Genomic DNA, 21,294 nt, shown 5'->3' on the forward strand with positions numbered 1-21,294 from the left:
TTCGTAAATCTCATAACGAGCAATTTAAAACAGATTGTGAGCAGGATTATGTTGGGCACTTGGTAAGTGGCAGCCCTTCAATTCAGTTAACACGGTTTAAGGAGGTGTATTGATGCTTTATGCACTAAAAAATTGGTTTGGCTGTTTTCTTTCCATGTTGCACAAGTAGCACAGTCCCACTCTGAGCTGATGTAAGGCATGTACCGGTGGGTTTCTGTCTTGTTAAGTAAAGGATTACAAGAAAAGTAGTAGTTTGCCTCTTTAGTGCTTCATAGAAAAGTGCCACTCAGCCACAACTCTTTTGTAAGTCTTTGTAGTACACCACTGGCCATAAATCATGGTACATTTCCTGTAGATTTTATTTATTTTTATTCCAGCATGCTCAAGCCCACGGGTGATTTCTTTCTATTGATATGCAGGCCTCACGTACACTTCATTCTTTGTCAGTGTCGTACTGTATTCGCGGTGATCAGTGAACTGCTGGCTGATGCAGATCTAGTCTTCTCTTGGGGACTTATTGTCTGCATGCTGACAAGTTGAACTCAGCAGAGGAGTCGACACTGCACAGCTCGGCGCTCTTCCCCTGTGCCTGAGCAACACTGCGCTGTGACACGTCTGTCCGATGCAGGGAGGAGACAGCAAGCGAGAGGCGAGGCTTAAGGCGCAGTTTGGATATGTTAAACAGTTAGTGTTCTTAATTTAGGAGTAAATACACTTGAGAAAAGTAATATACGTGGGGAAAAGGTTTTCAGTTCAGATTTCCCATGAGATGGAAGTAAAGAGCATGTAGAAAGGTTTAGGTAAGCAATTACAGATTCAATTATGGTAAAATGTTTGCAGGGAAAGAAAACTTTCTACATGTAGAGAGAGTGACAGCTGTCTTTATTACAATGGAGAGTAAGTGAAGAAGGAAGAGGAAGCAACTGAGGTCTAGCCATGTCTGAGTATTACTGTGCATGGTTAGGATAAAGTTGTGAGGCTATTATTTTTTTTTATTTCCACTCGATATTTCAATAGTTTTAGAAATAATACCTTCACATATAGTATGTGACATGGAGGGGTGTGTCTTCACCTGTTAATTTTGAGGGTAATTTTTTATAGTAGTGTGCCCTTTACTTTCCGTTTTCTTTTCCTCAGTTGGAGCTTTCTGTCGTTCTATATAATGATAGACTATGGTATCTCGGCTCCTCGGATCGATTCACCTCACCGACTTTGCACATTTTCATTCTTATCTCTGTTATATTTGTGTACTTTGTAAGTGCTAAACTGGGTGTATACCGGTAGTATAAAGGACACTGCTACTGTGTCCATCCATTGTAATCACGTTGAAGGAAATAGACTATGTGTTTTACAGGATTCAGGTTATTTTTCCTCTCAAAGTCCACCAGATTGAAGCATTTAATATACAGAAGGAGTGGTTACAACCAACTTAGAGGGCTGGGGATCCACCCATATAGCTCCACAACGCAGAGTTACCAAGCAGCCCTTCGCATGAGGGAACCCCAGAACATGCCAGAAGCATTGCTTGTTATGCGAGGGAAAAAAATATTGAGTGACTTGTGATGTCAGAGTAAAAAATGAATAAGGGAGAGGAAAGGAAATGTTACCAGTCAGCACGTAACAAATGAAATATCTTAACACAGTACAGTTGATAGTGAAACACTGGGTCACTGCATGCGAGGCGCACACAGAGGTACCGTTTCTCACATGCTTGATCAAGCGCAAATAAACACATGAAACACGAGATGTGAAGACGATAGTAATTACTAGGACGATTCTAAGTATACTCTTTGACCATGTAGCAGTACAAAGCAACCAGCCACCCGCCTGCCTTCATGGCTCCACTACCTGAGAGTGCAACACCTCGGCACACGACCCTCCTGCTGTCTCCCACTGTCTGCCTGCTGTGTGCCTGCCTTGCTTCGCCTTACCTTCGGTGCGCTACACATATCTGCAGCTGCACATATCTACGTTCATAAGGTCAATATCTTGCTTCAGAAATTCAGGATACTCACTCCTACAAAATGGTGTCCCTCAGGTCCTCTGCGTCACTAACCACCGAGGTACTGAGGAAAGCAGCGCCACTCACGCAGTCATCTGCTCTGTAACCTTGGCACCAGACTGAGTGTTGTGTTCAGGCCAACCACTCAAGAGGATGGCCTCGGCTCCGCGTGTGCATCGTTAACCTCAACTTGTCAATGAGGGCTGTCTTGGGAGGCCAGACTGCTTGCGCCGTCATTGTCCTTGTGGAGGGCAGTGACAAGCTGGAATCAGTACTGCAAGAAATGTCATTTAAAACCCTATAACTTCCACTACAACCTCCTGTCAGTGATGCAGATATCTTGTTAATTTGTCACTGGAACCACAACAACACCATTAAAAGCCACACAACTTCCACTATAACATGCAAAAATAGTGTTTATCCTGTCAGTGGCCTAGAGATCTGTCACTAGAACCTTAAAAAGTATTCCTACCTCTCTCTCTCTCTCTCTCTCTCTCTCTCTCTCTCTCTCTCTCTCTCTCTCTCTCTCTCTCTCTCTCTCTCTCTCTCTCTCGCACACATCCCCCTCTTCGTCTTTTAATGTCCCTAAGTGTTTTTATCTTTAATTTCTCTTTCATTTCTCTCTTTTTCTCATCTATTTTTATCACCTTCTCCCTCGCCTCTCACTCTCTCTCACTCCCTTTTCTCCTCTCACTCCTCCAATGTCCCTTCATTTTCCTGTCTTTAATTCTCTTCATTTCTCTCTCTTTCTTCTCATCTCTTTCTGCCACCTACCTACTCCTCTCTCTCTCTCTCTCTCTCTCTCTCTCTCTCTCTCTCTCTCTCTCTCTCTCTCTCTCTCTCTCTCTCTCTCTCTCTCTCTCTGCAGCCAAGACAAACAAGGAAGGATAAACAAGAAGCCTGCAAACCAATTCAGAAGATGGAGATGAAAAAACTGCAAGAATGGTAAGTAGTAGTAGTAGTAGTAGTAGTAATAGGTATTAGGCATGGTAGTGTGTGTGTGTGTGTGTGTGACTCACAACACACAGCAGGGAGCCCTTTAGAAAGATGTGTGTTAAGAAGGACGCCCCGGCAGTAAGGAAAGCGCAGCAGAGACTGCAGGGTGCGGAGAGGACGGAAGAGGGAGCGAGGCTGGAGAGAGGCTGCATTGTAACGGCTGCTCACCTCTGGCTGGAGGCAACAGGCTTTTTAAAATGACCCACGGCGAGTGAGCAGAGTTGTCTATACCATGGAATCCGGAACGGAATTCATACAAAGTTGGAGAAAACTCAAGTGTTGCGAGTGCTGACCAGTATGGTGTTGTGGGAAGTAAAGCCAGCCTGCCAGTGTACGGCTCCACGGCTACGTATCATGTCTCAGTGAGGAATTGGCTAGGTGGTGCAGCCGAGGGGCGGGGCAGAGGCTGAGGTGGTGTTGTGGTGTGTGTAAAGGCGTTGTTAAGCTCACTGGTTCATTAGTGAATTTGTGAGTGTTGTGAGCAGGCGTGGCTTCAGTTCAGTAATGTGTCAGCATCTATGTTGTGTTTCGTTGGTTACCGCCAAAGAGTTACTCACTATACTTTCGAGTGTGTCATTTGCTGCTCAGCACGAAAGAATGCATCTGGCCATGTAAAGGATGGTTGCGACCTCCTGGCTGATACGAACCCACGCCTCGGAGCAGCGGTAAAGAAGTTGCTGGCTCAACATAACGAAAGGTTGTGTTGCTCTGAGCGTTTTGGCCAACACTGACAAACGACACTTTGAGAACATTCAGGTCATGCGTGATAAAGATGTTCCGGATAGGAGAGTAACGCGGATGAACTGCTGGACAGGCTATCCCATGAAATATATAAGTGTGTGTGCTGTTAGTTGTAAAGTTAGCAGGTCGGAGGTGCAAGAGAAACGAGAGGGATGACTTGGGTAAATGGGAGACGGAAGAGTTTGACAGCTGTGGATTGGAAAGGTGATGTCAGTGTGTCTGAGCACGATAATGAGAGGTCACTACTGGTGAAGATATCAACACTCGCTTTAAAAGAGTACGTAACCAAGCGCAGGACAGTCACGATTATGATGTCAGCACACGTCAGCACCGCAGTGCTGAACAGCCCTCCCCTGCCCCTGGAGCAAGTCAAGGCTCTGATGTCCAGCACACACGTGGCACCCCGGTGGAGACAACCCCTCCTGCCCCACTGGAGCAGGGTAAGGGCTGTGATGTCAGCACACACGTCAGCACCCCAGTGCTAGATGACCCTCCCTGCCCCTGGAGCAAGTCAAGGCTCTGATGTCAGCACACACGTCAGCACCCCAGTGCTAGACAACCCTCCCTGCCCCTGGAGCAAGTCGAGGCTCGTGCGCTCGGCACGCACGTCAGCACCCCAGTGCTAGACAGCCCTCCCCTGCCCACTGGAGCAAATCAAGGCTCTGATGTCAGCACACACGTCAGCACCCTGGTGCTAGACAACCCTCCCTGCCCCTGGAACAGAATCAAGGCTGTGAGGCCAGACAATTTGTGAGTCAATAAACTTATCTATCTGTGTGTGTGTGTGTGTGTGTGTGTGTGTGTGTGTTTTCAAGGTGTTTTGGAAAGGATATGAATCTTTTTGTTATTGACTGTTGTTGTTTGTGATGTTTTTTGCATGTTGTTCTATTTCTTGGGTGTTTTTGGGAGAGACAACTGGGTTACTGATTTTTTGGGGCGGTGTTTCATCAGCAAATATATAGATGGCGCGGCGGCTCCTGCAAATATAGATGGCTGCGTGGCGTCACTGCAATGTAGATGGCGCGGCTGGCGTCACTGCAAATATATAGATGGCGGCTGGCGTCTGCAAATATATAGATAAGCAGCTGGCGTCACTGCCATAAAATGTCTGGATAGGCGCAGCTGGCGTCACTGCAAATATATAGATGGCGCAGCTTCGCGTCACTGCAAATATATAGATGGCTGGCGCAACGTCTTTCAATATAGATGGCGCAGCTGGCGTGCACTGGAAATATATAGATGGCGCAGCTGGCGTCACCACAAATATATAGATGGCGCAGCTGGCAATCGCAAATGAGGCCAGCGCGCAGCTGGCGTCACCGCAAATATAAGATGGCGCAGCTGGCGTCACCGTTATCGATGACAGCTGGCGTCACTGCAAATATAGATGGCGCAGCAGCTGCGTCACTGCAAATATAGATGGCGCAGCTGGCGTCACTGCAAATAGATGGCGCGGCTGGCGTCACTGCAAATGTATAGATGGCGCAGCTGGCGTCATTATAGATGCTGGCGTCACTGCAAATAAAGGCATTGCAGATATCGTTTGTCTGGCGCTTCAGTAACTGCATCGAAGTGACCAACAAAATGGTACTCTATGTATTATCTTCATCGCTGTCCTTAATTTGTTAGTTGTCGGACATGAAATGAACAAGGCCAGCCTCTAAATAAGTGTTGACTGTGAAACCATTATTATTGTCTCAGCCATCTTGGGCCATTTGTATCGATGTGATGTAATCTTATGTATACTCGTAGATGTGTGTGGGCGTGTTTAGGCGTGTGTGGGCGTGTGTGTGGAGGTGTGGATACGTACAGGCATGTTTGAATGCGTGTGGGTGTGTGTGGCCTTAAGTGTGCGTCTGTGGGCGTGCATTTCCTTACGTAGGCGTGTGTGGAAGCAAGTATGGTTTTTTTTATGTGGGCGTTTGTATGGATGCGTATGGGCGTGTAAGTGAATGCCTTCGGACCGTGTGGGTGTGTGGGCTTGCGTGGGCGTGTATTTCCTTGTGTGGGGGTGTGTATGGACAGATAGATAAGTATGGGCGTAGTGTGAATGGCTATGGATACTACATGTGTGTGTGTATGGACGTGTGTGGGCGTGTAGTGAAGCCTGCATGGCTTCGTGTGGCGTGTGGGCAGATTGGAAGGGTCCCGAGCTCCTGTTGGTATTGCCATGAAAACATGGCGTCATCGGAAGTCAGAGACCCAGACCAAGACCTTCCCCCCTCCTCACGTGTCTTTTGGTCGATGTTTCCCACAATTTCCACTGTTTTTCGGCCGCTTCCGGGTAAATTAGATATACTACTACTACTACTGCACCACCTCCTGTCCTGCCCCACTGCCGCCCGCTGGTGCACCACCTCCTGTCCTGTCCCACCGCCGCCCTCTCAAGTACCTGCCTATTATCCTGCCCCGCAGCCGCCTGCTAGTGCATCACCTCTTGTCCTGCCCCACTGCCGCACGCTGGTACACCAACCTCCTGTCCTGCCCGACTACCGCCCACTGGTGCGCAGCCCTGTCCTACGTGCTGCACGCCACCCGTTAGGGTTGGTGTCTGTGTGTGTGTGTGTGTGTGTGTGTGTTGTGTGTCAAGATGGCGGCCAGGTCAGTTTACAGCTGACTGTGTTCCGAGTTTTTGCCTGTATTTTTTAGGGTTCCTGAGGGCTTCTGGAGACTCCAGACGACATCTCACGTTACATGAATGCAGTAAGACTCTTGGTAGAGCAACGATCGTCTTAGCAATGGGAACCCAGAATATAGAAGTAGTCGTAAAAAGAAGAGCTGCAATCCCGGGAAAACATTCCCTCAAATCGCCACCTGCCCGCGCATGTGCAGTAGGGGTTTGACATCACACCGTTACCATGGCAAGCAAACAGCTGTGGACCTGCGTAAACTTAAGCGTAATCAACTAGCAAAGATTAACAAAGAAGATTTAATCAACTCCATGTAGCATCTAACGCACAAGATGGTGAGCTGGCTAAAACTGAACAAGACGCTTAGTGAGGTTCTGAATGAGAATTAAATTGCCAGAGACATGATTTGGCCCCACAGAGTACACTGAACCTGAACTACACCAGACTTGAGGCTCAGTTGACAAGCAGGCTGAGATAATGGTGAAGCAGAGCAGCAATTCTTAGAAGCACTTGATCGAAAAGAGCAAGAGGCGAACATCGTTATCACTTGAGTGTACCGGATGAACACGACACACTGGAAGGTGCCGCGCATGACGAGGAGAAAAGTAGCAAGATTTGGTCCTGTAAAATGGGTGTAGGCAGTGTGAGTGGTACTCATCGTCGGCTGGGTAACAACACTTCACCCGGCATGAGGCGACGTCCCATCCTGTTCACGCTGGCTGATGAGGGACAACGCAGTGCCATCACCTGGACAACGCCAACCGCTTGAAGAAGACATCTGGGTGATGAGTACAACAAGATTTATGCCAAGAAGGATGTCCACGCTTGTGTTGAGGAGGGAGTGGCGACGATTGCAGAGGCTGAGACGACAGAGAAGGCACGACCAGAGAATGCAGGCTGTGCGGTACGTCTGGACACGAGGGAAGGGAAGCTGTATAGGGATGCAGATGTGATTGATATCTGGAATCGCTGGTTTTTTCCATCACCACGGCATGCAAGAAAGATAAGATCAATGTCGTGGAACACGGGTGGAGTGCCCACAAAGTTAGAAAAGGCAGATGTACAACACTGCACATGATTACGACATATAGGTTGTATTAATGAAGTTAAAACAATATGCCAGTGTCTTTTCCCAGGTTATGCGACGTGTAAGAGTAAAGAAGTTGGTGCTGCAGAGCGAGTGGAACAGTTACCTGTATTGTACTGGTCATCTGTTTCCGTGTTGATGCTGACACAAGCACGAGAGGATCAAGTTTGGATGCCAATTTCGCAATGTTGAGGGTGAACCATTTGCCGCCCGCCAGCGGGCGGCGAGTGAGGCACGGACCGGGCGAGGCGCGTCGGGCAGCAGCATGCATGTTTCTGAGACTTGGACAGTGCAGTGCCTCTTCCAAGCTTCTCCAGAGCCTCTCGGTGCCTGGTGGATGGTCTGGACAGACTCAGGGTGGTCAGGGCTATTTCATAGGTGGTGTATGCAGGGCCAAGGATGACCCTGCACGCCCTTTTCTGCACTCTCTCTAGCTGTGGCTGTTGAGTGTGTGTGGGGGAGGAGTGACCACGCTGGGAAGGCCGTGGCATGAGTTTAAGGAGGATGAAGGTACTGCTGCTGCTGCTGGTGCTACTACTACCCCACAACTACTACTACTGTGTTCTCCTTTCCCACTCCTCCTCCTCCTCCTTCACTTCCTACTACCACTACTACTACTACTACTACTACTACTACTACTACTATTTAAGCTAGTTTAGACTTGCTACATAGTTGGAACTACTACTGCTACTACTACTACTGCTACTACTGCTACTACTACTACTACTACTACTACCATTACTAATACTGTAATTGTAGTAGTAGTAGTAGTATTAATAATGATAATTATGGTGGTCAAAACAGAATAATCGTCATAGTTACAGTAGGTAAATATTTTTTTAATTTTAATATTTGTTACTACTACTACTACTACTACTACTACTACTACTACTACCACTACTACTACTACTACTACAGCTACTATTGCACTAATACTATTTCTACTACTGATACAATGATTCGCTCTCTCTCTCTCTCTCTCTCTCTCTCTCTCTCTCTCTCTCTCTCTCTCTCTCTCTCTCTCTCTCTCTCTCTCTCTTTAGAGAGTATAAATATAAGTGAAGACATTATTATTGTTATTATTATTATTGTTATTATTATTATTATTATGTATATATATATATATATATATATATATATATATATATATATATATATATATATATATATATATATATATAGAGAGAGAGAGAGAGAGAGAGAGAGAGAGAGAGAGAGAGAGAGAGAGAGAGAGAGAGAGAGAGAGAGAGAGAGAGAGAGAGAGAGAGAATATTATTAATCTTTATATTATAAATACAAATAATAATGATAATAATAATAATAATAATAATAATAATAATAATAATAGTAATAATAGTGTAGTAATAATGGTAATAGTAATTTATGTAGTATTGTCCATGTAAATTACATACATACATCGTACATATAGAGAGAGAGAGAGAGAGAGAGAGAGAGAGAGAGAGAGAGAGAGAGAGAGAGAGAGAGAGAGAGAGAGAGAGAGAGAGAGAGAGAGAGAGAGAGATTATTATTATTATTATTATTATTATTATTATTATTATTATTATTATTATTATTATTATTATTATTATCGCGTGTGTGTGTGTGTGTGTGTGTGTGTGTGTGTGTGTGTGTGTGTGTGTGTGCGCTCACACACACACACACACACGCTCACACACACACACACACAGACACACACACCTTCCTATTGCTTTAATTTCCTGTCTATCTAAAGTTTTTGAATCTATCCTCCTTGGAAAGATTCTTAAACATCTATCACTACAAAACCTTCTATCTGATCATCATTATGGGTTCCATCAAGGCAACTCTACTGGTGATCTTCTCCTTTCCTTAGTGAGTCTTGGTCATCCTCTTTGAGAGATTTTAGCGGAACTTTTCCTGTTGCCTTGGACATACCAAAGCTTTTGGGTGGGGTTTGGCACAAAGCTTTGATTTCCAAGCTACCCTCCTACAGTTTCTATCCTCTCAGTAACTTCATCTCAAGTTTCCTTTCTGACCATTCTATTGCTGCTTTGGTAGACGGTCACTGTTCTCCTAAATCCAGCAACAGTGGTGTTCCTCAGGGTTCTGTCCTGTTTTGATCATGAGTATGGGTTCCGTCAAGGCCACTCTCCTGGTGATCTTCTGGCTTTCCTTACTGAGTCTTGCTCATCCTCTTTTAGAGATTTTGGTGAAACTTTTGCTGTTGCCTTGGACATATCAAAAGCTTTTGATAGAGTCTGGCACAAAGCTTGCATTTCCAAACTAGCCTCCTACAGTTTTTATCCTTCTCTCTGTAACCCCATCTCAAGTTTCCTTTCTGACCGCATTCCCTATTGCAACTGTGGTAGACAGTCTTTCTTCTTCTCCTAAATCTATTAACAGTAGAATTGTTCCTCAGGGTTCTGCTCCACTGTCACCCACTCTCTTCTTATTATTCATTCGTAAGTCTTCTAAATAAACTTTTTTTGTCCTATCCACTCCTACGCTGATGATACCACCCTGCACTTTTCCACGTCTTTTCTTAGACATCCAACCCTTCAGGAGGTAAAACATATCACGCAGGGAACTCACTGAACGCTTGACTTCTGATCTTTCTAAAATTTCTGATTAGGGCAGAGCAAACTTGGTATTGTTCAAATGCCTCAAAAACTCAATTCCTCCATCTATCAACTCGACACAATCTTCCAGACACCTTCTCCCCTCTTCTTCAATGACACTCAATCTGTCCCCCTGCTTCTACACTGAACATCCTCAGTCTGTCCTTTATCACTTATAATCTGAACTGTAAACTTCACATCTGTCTCTAGCTAAAACAGCTTCTATGAGAGTTAGATGTTCTGAGACGTCTCCGCCAGTTTTTCTCACCCCCACAGCTTCTTGCTCTGGCCCCAAGGGCCTTGTCCAGTCCATGTATGGTGTATGCTTCCACCATGTCTGGGGGGGTTCCAATTCCTTCTGCTCTTCTGAGACAGGGTGGAATCCAAAGCTTTTAATCTCATCAACCCCTCTCCTCTAACTGACTGTCTTCAGCCTCTTCTCTCACCGCCACAATGTTGCATATCTAGCTGTCTTCTACTGCACTGTTTTCATGCTAACTGCTCTTCTGATCTTGCTAACTGCATGCCTCCCCTCCTTCCGCGGCCTCGCTGCACAAGACTTTCTCTCTTTTCTCTCTCAACTCCTATTCATCCCACCTCTCTAACGCAAAAATTTAACCAGTATTCTCAATCATTCATCCCTTTCTCTGGTAAAACTCTGGAACTCCCTGCCTGCTTCTGTATATCCACCTTCCTATGACTTGAATTCCTTCAAGAGGGAGGTTTCGAGACACTTATCCACCAATTTTTTGACCACTGCTTTGACCCTTGCTATGGGACTGGCATTTCAGTGGGCATTTTTTTTTTTATTAGATTTTTGTTGCCCTTAAGCGGTGTCGCTACATAAAAAAAAAAAAAAAAAAAGTGTTAAAAAATAATGATGATGGTAAGTCTTGCATTTAAATTAAAGAAAATAATAAAAATAATAGTAATAATAATTTAAGCCGCAAATCATTATTATGACTTATAAATAAATAATAATAATAAAAAAATGATAATGATATAAAATATTACCTATTATTATTATTATTATTATTATTATTATTATAATAAATAATATTATTATGAATATTTCTCGTCTGGATAAGCTAAAGGAACAAAATGAAATTACATATAAATGAAAATGTTACATATCTTAAAGTTGTCCGAAATTGTAAATAATATTAATAAATAGTGGATTATATTAATGAATTTTAGTATTTATTTGTGTGCTGAAATCGTAATCGTGATTGTTATCATTTGATTCTTAAAAGGAACTGACGGTTCTTTTATTTTTTAGCACTTTAGAATTGTAAATATTAATGAAAAATAATGATAATAGCTATTATTCCGATTATGTGCTAAAATATTATTGATTATTATTATTGTTATTATTTTTTTTATCAAAGAAACGGATGTTCTTTTACTCTTTTCTAGTTGTAAGTATTTAATAAACGAATAATAATAATAATAATAATAATAATAATAATAATAATAATAATAGTAATAATAATAGTAATAATAACAATAATATTAATAACAACAACAACATATATAATAAATAATTATTAATAATGGGATAACGGGGGGAGAGACAGGGAGAGATTAAACTTATAGAGAATTTGTGTTGATTAAAATTTAAGTGTTTTTTTTATTTTAGTTTGGGGGTTAAAAGTGGCGGTTTTCTATGGGTTTTCGAGTTAAAATAAGAAAAATGTGTTTTTTAGATTTGAGTTAAGAATTTAAGTATTTTGGGACTTTAACGTTCTAAAATAATAATTATTTTTTTTTTGAGTTTTTTGTGCTCAAAATTAGAGTATTTTTGATTTTCACTTTAGTTTGGGATTTTTTTTTTTTTAGTTTAAATTAGAAAATAGAAGCTTTTTTTTTTATTTGAGGGTTAAAATTTAGTGTTCAAATTTCAAAGACAGTTTTGGCTGGTAAAGTAATAGTAGTTGTGGTATTATTGCTAAGTAGTTGTGGTATTGTTATTATTATTATTATTCAACCAGTTAGTATTATAATCACTACTACTACTACTTAATTACAATTCTCCTCCTCCTCCTTCTCCTTCTCCCTCCTCCTCCTATCACTACTTTTACGAAAAAAAAACTATTATTAGTAGTGATAGAAATGAATGATAATAGTAGTAATAATATACAGAAAAGACCTATATTGTAAGCAATAGTAATAATAGATAAAATAATTATTTTTTAACGAAAAATATACAATTTGTATTTGATTGAAGAAATAAAATAATAATAATAACTAATAATAATAATAATAATGATAATAATAATAATAATAATAATAATAATAATAATAATAATAATAATGATAATTCTAGAATATAATTTAATTTCTCTCTCTCTCTCTCTCTCTCTCTCTCTCTCTCTCTCTCTCTCTCTCTCTCTCTCTCTCTCTCTCTCTCTCTCTCTCTCTCTCTCTGTGAAAATTGTAAATATAATTGAAAAAGACCATTATTATTATTATTATTGTTATTATTATTATTATTATTATTATTATTGCAAAAAATATATAAATATATGTAAATAAATATTGTAGTTTGTGGTTGCTGTAGTTGTTTGTTGGTGTTGTTGTTATTGTTGTTTGTTTGTTTGTTTGTGGTGGTTTTGGTGGTGATGGTGGTGGTAGAGAAAGACAGAAAGAAATTATTATTATTGTTATTATTATTATTATTATTATTATTATTATTATTATTATGTAAATATATTCAAATTTAATCTATATTGTATATTTATCGGAGAGAGAGAGAGAGAGAGAGAGAGAGAGAGAGAGAGAGAGAGAGAGAGAGAGAGAGAGAGAGAGAGAGAGAGAGAGAGAGAAGAGAAGAAAGAGAAGAGAAGAGAATTTTTTATCTTTCAAAAATGTATTGATAAGACTGGCCAGCATTCCTTCTGCTAACTTGAATATCTTGGGATTTCTGATTGGCAACTGCCAGTGTCATGCAGTCATTTAGGTGACCCCTACTCAGTGAGACGTGACCTGTACTTGGGTTTAAAAATATTCATTGTTGAAAATCGTGATTCACACGCGTATGTTGACCCAAACCACGAACGTAATCTCTGGTAAACTTCCTTCAGAAGTGGAAATTTGTCCCACACTACTAATGTGCAGAATTCTTGGTGATTTGCTTTGCTTCTCAGTCCCAAGTCACCCTGCAACGCAGTCATTGCAGTCTGCAGGTGAGAGACTCATTGAGGGTGATGAGGCAGTGTGAGGTGGGGTGCAGTGTGGCGGTTGTCACCTATACAAGATGGGTTTGACATGAATGTGGCTGCTGGCACAACATTACTGAAGTGTGCAAATCTTTTATTAAACTCATCCAAAATGATGTTGGAGCTGATTTGTGTATGTATGAATGCTGCACTTCAGTTGCTATGTGTTGAGTCTTTTTGCAGCAAATGCCAAGTGTTGTAAGAGCCCTTTAGAGATCTAGGACATCCAGAGCTTCACCTTAATGTACGAAGGTATTTACTGAACTTATCATTTGTGACACAGTCTTCACTCGTCCTTGCAGCTCTAGATTTAGCTCACTGAGCCTGAATGTGATGTCAGTTAAAGATGCTAGGTCAGCTTGCCATTGTGGATCATCAAGGTGTTCATGTGAGTCCCCTCTTTCTTATAAAACTCTTAGTTTTAGGAATTAGCTGTTCAAACTTTTGCACAACTTTCCCCCTGCTTAGCCAATGCACTTGTGTGTACAAGGGAAGGTCACCCACCATACTGAGCACTCACTTCATCCAGAAGTGCTTTAAATATTCTGTGCTGAAGAGGTCTAGCACACACACCAGGTGATGATCTTCACAACCACCTTTCATTACATGTTCACAGTGAATGACTTTTGAACAGTCAGTACTTGCTGACGTATGGTAGCAATGACAGCTAACAAAACAGAGAGACTGCAGGATCATTCTTGCACAGTGCCATAAAGCCAGCATTGCTGCAGTCACTGACAGGGCACCAGCTGTTGTTACTGACCTAAGCTTTTCAAAGAGGTAAACTGACCTTGTCTACAAAATTCTTAAAAACTTGGTAAACATCCACACCACTTGTTTTCCCTTCAGCAGTGAGACCACTCAAGAAATCTTTCACGCCGTGTCATGTCAGAAAAGAAATCATTCGCTTTACAAATACACTTAATTAACTGTGCTGTGTTCACAACACCTGTCCATTCATCAACATGCAGGCTGGGCCACAATACACATTTCTCAAGATTAAACATTGTTGATCAAACACATTTTGCTGCATCATTTCTACCCTGACAAACTGTGTTTCTTGTTGAAGGCGTGGATTTTATAGCAGTTACAATTTTCAGGTTGTGTAAAATTTTCAAACAAGGACTCAGATGCTTCCAAGCCAACATGGTTTCACTGTTTCACTGCATCCTCAAGTGGCTTTTTCTTTTTGCACGGACATGAGTAGCACTGAATGATGCAAGTGTTGATGCTGTAGCTTTCCAGCAAAATAAACTCTGGAAGGTGTGTGTTGGGCCTGCAACTCAGATTTGCTTCTTCTCTTTCTCCCTTCTTCTGTCACTGTGAGAGAGATATTTAGTATCATAATTTTTGTGAAGTTTAACAAAATGTCTCTTTACATTGCTCTTCTTGGACACTGCAACAGTGGAGTGACAGAATGTCATCCACACACTTCTCTCTCAAACTAGTAGCGTTGTAAAGGCCAAACTCTAAGTGAATGATGTTTAGCAGGATTGAGACCCGTGACACAGACATTTTCTACAAAGTTAGCAAGGCCACAATCCTCAGATTTGACATCTCTGAATATATATATATATATATATATATATATATATATATATATATATATATATATATATATATATATATATATATATATATATATATATATATATATATATATATATATATGATGGTAGGTGAACAGGGACTATATATTAAAAGGCTCTTGCCCATTTGCCTCACCTCGCCGTGTGTGTGTGATATATTAATGGTATTTGGCTTCTTTGCCTGGTTCTTCTTTAATATTCTCTCTCTCTCTCTCTCTCTCTCTCTCTCTCTCTCTCTCTCTCTCTCTCTCTCTCTCTCTCTCTCTCTCTCTCTCTCTCTTAAATAAGATCCCTATATTAGCATGAACAGCCATTACTTATGCTATACTACACTGCTGGAAGTGTGTAGATGTGTGTGGGAGGGAGGGAGGAGGGGTGTCAGTAAAGGCCCCTATTGGCTGAGTGCCCCGTGAGGGTAACCAGCTTGGAGTTAACAGTGGTTCTCGTCCGCAATCAGAGAACCCTCTTCACTGCAGTCTTTTTGCGATGATAATTTCTTTGTCATAGCCCTTTTCATATAAATACCCTGTTTCACTGCGATAACGAATGCAAACCATGAAAGCTGCGCTGTGATCCACACCAGCCACCGGCCCAGCCCGCGTCGCCTGGGCGAGGCAGACAGCCACGGCCTGGCAGCGACGCCAGGTGCAGGTGAGGGAACAGAAAAGGATGTCGAGAAGCGAGACAAGGGATGTGCTGAAGGAAGCGTTTCATTCCGTCCGCTTCCGTTCCCTTTCCTCTTCTTTTTTCCTCTCCTCTCCCATTCCCTCCCTCCCCTCCCCTCCCTCCCCTCTACTCTTCTCTCCTCTTTTTTCTCTTCTTCTCTCCCATCCCCTCCCCTCCCCTCTACAAAAAAAGTCATCAAGCGACCAAAAATCAGAAAGAAGAAGAAATAAAACAGAAAATGAACAAAAAAAGTCATCAGCAGCCAAAATCAAGAAAATTAAAAAAATAAAAGCACAAAATGAACAAAAAAAGTCATCAGCGACCAAAGTTAATAATAAAGAAATTGAAGAAATAAAAGCAGAAAATGAACAAAAAAAGTGTACAACGACCAAAATCAAGAAAGAAATTGAAGAAATAAAAAGCAGAAAATGAACAAAAAAAAAAAAGTCATCATCCTTTCCTCTCCTCTCCTCTCCTGTCCTCTCCTCCCATCTCCTCTCCTCTCCTCTCCTTTTTTCCCCCCCATACTGCTTTGTCTTGTACGTCCTACTCCTGTCCCGTCCTCAGTCCCGTCCTGTCCCGTCCTGTCTCTGTCTCTGTCTCTGTCCCGAATGCTGTCCTGTTCTGTCTCTTCTGTCTTGTAAAGTCCCATCCTGTCCTGTCCTGTCCTTTCTCTCCTCTCCCCTCCCCCTCCCCTCCCATCTTTTCCCTGTCCTGTCTCTTCCTCTCTCCTCTGATCCCCTCTCCTCCCCCTCCCCTCTGCATGTCTTGTCTCCCGTCTCGTCCTGTTCGTCTGGTCTCGCTCGTCATGTCCCTTTCACTCGTCTCGTGTCTCGTCTCGTCTCGTTCGTTCTCTTTCGTCTCGTTCGTCTCGTCTCGTTCGTCTCCCGTTCGTCTCACGTTCGTCTCGTCTCGTTCGTCTCGTTCATCTCGTCTAGTTCATCGTTCGTCTCGTCTCGTTCGTCTCGTTCGTCTCGTTCGTCTCGTCCTCGTTCGTCTCGTTCGTCTCGTCTAGTTCGTCTCGTTCGTCTCGCGTCTCCCCGTTCGTCTCGTTCGTCTCGTCTAGTTCGTCTCGTTCGTCTCGTCTAGTTCGTCTCGTTCGTCTCATCTCGTTCGTCTCGTTCGTCTCGTCTCGTTCGTCTCGTTTCGTCTCGTCTCGTTCGTGTCGTTCGTCTCGTTCGGCTCTGTCTCGTTCGTCTCGTTCGTCTCGTCTCCGTTCGTCTCGTTCGTCTCGTTCGGTTCTCTGTCTGTCTCGTCTCGTTCGTCTCGTTCATCGTCGTTCCGTCTCGTCTCGTTCGTCTCGTTCGTCTCGTTCATCTCGTCTCGTCTCGTTCGTCTCGTTTCGTTCGTCTCGTTCGTCTGGTCTCGTCTCGTCTCGTTGTCGTGGTCTCTGTCTCGGTTCATCTCGTTCGTCTCGTTCGTCTCGTCTCGTTCGTCTCGTTCGTCTCGTCCCTCGTTCGGTCTCGTGTCGTTCGTCTCGTTCATCTCGTTCGTCTCGTATCGTTCGTCCCTCTGTTCATCCTCGTTCGTCTCGTCTCGTTCGTCTCGTCTCGTTTCGTCTCGTTCGTCTCGTTCGTCTCGTTTCGTCTCGTCCGTTCGTCTCGTTCGTCTTGTTCGTCTCGTTCGTCTCTGTCTCGTTCGTCTCGTTCGTCTCGTTCGCTCGTCTCGTTCGTCTCGTTCTGTCTCGTCTCGTTCGTCTCGTCTCGTCTCGCTGTCTCGTTCGTCTCTGTCTCGTTCGTCTCGTTCGTCTCGTCTCGTTCGTCTCGCTCTCGTCTCGTCGTCTCGTCTCGTTCTGTCTCGTCTCGTTCCGGTCTCGTTTGTCTGTCTGTCTCGTCTCTCGTCTCGTTCGTCTCGTCTCGTCTCGTCTCGTTCGTCTCTGTCTGTCTCGTCTCGTTCGTCTCGTTCTCGTCTCGTTCGTCTCGTTCGTCTCGTCTCGTTCGTCTCGTTCGTCTCGTTCGTCTCGTCTCCGTTCGTCTCGTTCGTCTCGTTCGTCCTTCTGTCTCGTTCGTCTCGTTCGTCTCGTCTCGTCTCGTGTCTCGTTCGTCTCGTTCGTCTCGTCTCGTTCGTCTCTGATTCGTCTCGTCTCCCGTTCGTCTCGTTCGTCTCGTCTCGTTCGTCTCGTCTCGTCTCGTCTCGTTCCGTCTCGTTCGTCTCGTTCGTCTCTGTCTCGTTCGTCTCGTTCGTCTCGTCTCATCTCGTCTCGTCTCGTTCGTCTCGTTCGTCTCTGTCTCGTTCGTCTCGTCTCGTCTCTGTCTCTGTTCGTCTCGGTCTCTCTGTTCGTCTCGTTCGTCCTTCGTCATTCGTCTCTGTCTCGTCTGTCTCGTTCGTCTCGTCTCGTCTCGTCTCGTTCAGTTCTGTCTCGTTCGTCTCGTCTCGTTCGTCTCGTCAATCGTCAATTCGTCTCGTTCGTCTCGTCTGTCTGTCTCGTCTCGTTCGTCTCGTTCGTCTCTGTCTCTGTCTGTCTCTGTCTGTCTCGCTCGTCTCGTCTCGTTCGTCTCGTTCCGTCTCGTTCAGTCGTCTCGTTCGTCGTTCGTCTATTCGTTCGTCTCGTTCGTCTCGTTCGTCTCGTCTCGTTCGTTCTCGTTCGTCTCGTCTCGTTCGTCTCGTTCGTCTCGTTCGTCTCGTCTCGTTCGTCTCGTTCGTCTCGTCTCGTTCGTCTCGTTCGTCTCGTCTCGTCTCGTCTCGTCTCGTTCGTCTCGTTCGTCTCGTCTCGTTCGTCTCGTTCGTCTCGTTCGTCTCGTCTCGTTCATTCTCGTTCGTCTCGTTCGTCTGTCGTTCGTCTCGTCTGTCTGTCTCGTTCGTCTCGTCTCGTTCGTCTCGTTCGTCTCGTCTCGTCTCGTCTCGCTCCGTCCTCGTCCTCCTTCGTCTCAGTTCGTCTCGTCTCGTTCGTCTCGTCTCCGTCTCTGTCTCGTTCGTCTCGTTCGTCTCTGTCTCGTTCGTCTCGTCTCGTTCGCTCTCGTTCGTCTCGTTCGGGTCTCGTTCGTCTCTGTCTCGTTCGTCTCGTTCGTCTCGTTCGTCTCTGTCTGTCTGTCTCTCTCGTTCGTCTCGTTCGTCGTCTCGTTCGTCTCGTTCGTCTCGTTCGTCTCTGTCTCGTTCGTCTCGTTCGTCTCGTTCGTCTCGTCTCCGTTCGTCTTTCGTTCGTCTCGTCTCGTTTCGTCTCGTTCGTCTCGTTCGTCTCTGTCTCGTTCGTCTCGTCTCGTCTCGTTCGTCTCTGTCTCGTTCGTCTCTGTTCGTCTCTGCTTCGTTCGTCTCTGTTCGTCTCGTTCGTCTCGGTCTCGTTCGTCTCTGTCTCGTTCTCGTCTGTCTCGTTCGTCTCTGTCTCGTCTCTCGTCTCGTTTCGTCTCGTTTTGTCTCGCTCCTCGTCTCTGTCTCGTCTCGTCTCGTCTCGTCTCGCTTACGCTTGTTTCTCTCGTTCGTCTCGCCTGTCCCGTCCTGTCCTCACTTTTCTTTTGTCTTCTCTCCTCTCGCTTTCCTCTCCTCTTCTCTTCTCTTCTCTCTCTTCTCTTTCTCCTCTCCCTCTCCCTCTCCACTTTCCTCTCCTCTCCTGTCCTCTCTTTCTTTCTTCTCTTCTCTCCTCTCTTCTTCTCTTTTCTTTCTCTCCTCTCTCCTCTCCTTTCCTCTCCTCTGCCTGCTTCTCTTCCTTTCTCTTCTCTCTTCTCTCTCTCTTTCTTCCCTTCTCTTCTATTCTCTCTTCCTCTCCTCTCCTCTCCTCTTTCTCATTCTCTTTCTTTCTCTTCTCTCCTCTCCTCTCCTTTCTCTCTCTCTTCTCTCTCCTCTCTCCTCTCTTCTCTCTTTCTCTATCCTCTCCTCTCCTCTCCTCTCCTCTTCTCTTTCCCTCTCCTCTCCCTCCCTCTCTTCTCTTTCTGTGTCCTCTCCTCTCCTCTTTCTCTGCTCTCCTCTTTTCTTTCCTCTCCTCTCTTCTCTTCTCTTTCTCTCTTTCTCTTCTCTCTTCTCTTCTCTTCTCTTCTCTTTTCTTCCCCTTCTCTTCTCTTCTCCTTTCCTCCTCCTCTCCCTCCTTCTCTTCTTCTTCTCTTCTCTTCTCTTCTCTCCTCTCCCTCTCCTTTCTCTTCTCTCTCTCTATCTCTCTCTCTCTCCTCTTCTCTCTCTCTCTCCTCCTCTCTCCTTCTCTCTCCTCTCCTCTGTCTCCTTCCTCTCCCCTCCTCCTCTCTTCTCTTCATCCTCTCCTCCTCCCCTTCTCTGCCCTCCTCTCCTCTTTCTGCTCTCCTCTTTCTTTCCTCTCCTCTTTTCTTTCCTCTCCTCTGCCTCTCCTCTTCTCTCCTCTTCTTCTCTTCTTCTTCTCTTCTCTTCTCTTCTCTTCTCTTCTCCTTTCCTCTCCTATCCTCTCTCTCTCCTTTTCTCTCCTCTCCTCTCCTCTCCTCTTCTGTAGTCTTTCCTCTTCATTGTTCTCTCTTCCCTTCTCTTTCTCTTCTCTTCTCTTACGTTTAGATTTAGGTTTATCAGGGGATTCTGATATAGTAAGGGAAAATAAGAAGAAGTAATCGGGTGAAGATAATAGGATAAACAATATATGCTGTGATTTTAATGTAATTATTTAATGTATGCAATGATTTGTTGTTTTGTTCAATATGCTGTGTCAGTATTACATTCCCCTCAGAGTCCCCTGTCTGTGCCGCATGGTGCTGCCTTGCAAGGCTGACACCTGTCTAGTTCCAGGCAACATGCCTAGCAGGTAACACCACGACTCAGGGCGCAGTAGTGCGGATGCCCAGACTTGTGAAGCTGTGTGTTGTCAGCCTTGCATGTGATGACGAGTGTAGGTGAAGTAGTGAAGTGTTTTTATTTGGTGTATACTGGATTAGGTGTTGCTTTATTTCTCATTTTTTTGTCAGCCTGGCGTGTGATGACCAGTGCTGTATGTGATGGTGTAGCTTCTAGTGATTGATGTAGATGCTGGTGATGCAGCACTGACTTGATAGATGTAGTGTTGGTAGATGCAGCAGTGACTTGATATAGATGTAGTGTTGGTGATGCAGCAGTGACTTGATAGATGTAGTGTTGGTGATGCAGCAGTGACATGATAGATGTAGTGTTGGTGATGCAGCAGTGACTTGACTTAGATGTAGTGTTGGTGATGCAGCAGTGACTTGATAGATGTAGTGTTGGTGATGCAATGACTGATGATGTAGTACTGGGTGATGCAGCAGTGACTTGATAGATGTAGTGTTGGTGATGCAGCAGTGACTTGATAGATGTAGTGTTGGTGATGCAGCAGTGACTTGATAGATGTAGTGTTGGTGATGCAGCAGTGACTTGAATTAGATGTAGTGTTGGTGATGCAGCAGTGACTTGATAGATGTAGTGTTGGTGATGCAGCAGTAGAAGCAATCGATGTATTGTTGGTGATGCAGCAGTGACTTGACAAATGTAGTGTTGGTGATGCAACGGCGATAGATGTAGTGTTGGTGATGCAGCATTAACGATAGATGGTATTGTTGATGCAGCAGATTGAGGAGTGGTGTTGGTGATGCAACACTGACTGATAGATGTAGTGTTGGTGATGCAGCAGTGACTTGATATGTGGTACAGATGTAGCAGTGACTGAGAGACAGCAGCAGTGATGCAACACTGACTTCGATAGATGGTAGCAGAGCAGATTGAGTAGATGTAGTGTTGGTGATGGGTAATATCTTTATATGTATTTGCTGATAGATGTATTGTTGATAGATGTATTGATAGATGTACTCATCCTCTAATTATACTTTTTACCCACAATTATTATTAATATATCTAAGAAGCATTTACCCTCC

At 44.1% G+C, this 21,294-nt stretch overlaps 1 protein-coding gene across 1 annotated transcript; it reads right to left on the reverse strand.

The window, feature by feature from the left end:
- Nucleotides 1–19,075: 19,075 nt before the first annotated feature.
- LOC135097909 (uncharacterized) lies at nucleotides 19,076–19,640 on the reverse strand (the record flags this gene model as incomplete). Its single annotated transcript, XM_064000033.1, is given in 2 exon segments — nucleotides 19,076–19,391; nucleotides 19,393–19,640. Coding segments are annotated over 2 exon segments (564 nt in total), but the record flags the coding sequence as incomplete, so codon positions are not given.
- Nucleotides 19,641–21,294: the final 1,654 nt, after the last annotated feature.

Source organism: Scylla paramamosain, unplaced genomic scaffold (assembly GCF_035594125.1).
Source record: "Scylla paramamosain isolate STU-SP2022 unplaced genomic scaffold, ASM3559412v1 Contig36, whole genome shotgun sequence".
NCBI lineage: Eukaryota > Metazoa > Arthropoda > Malacostraca > Decapoda > Portunidae > Scylla > Scylla paramamosain.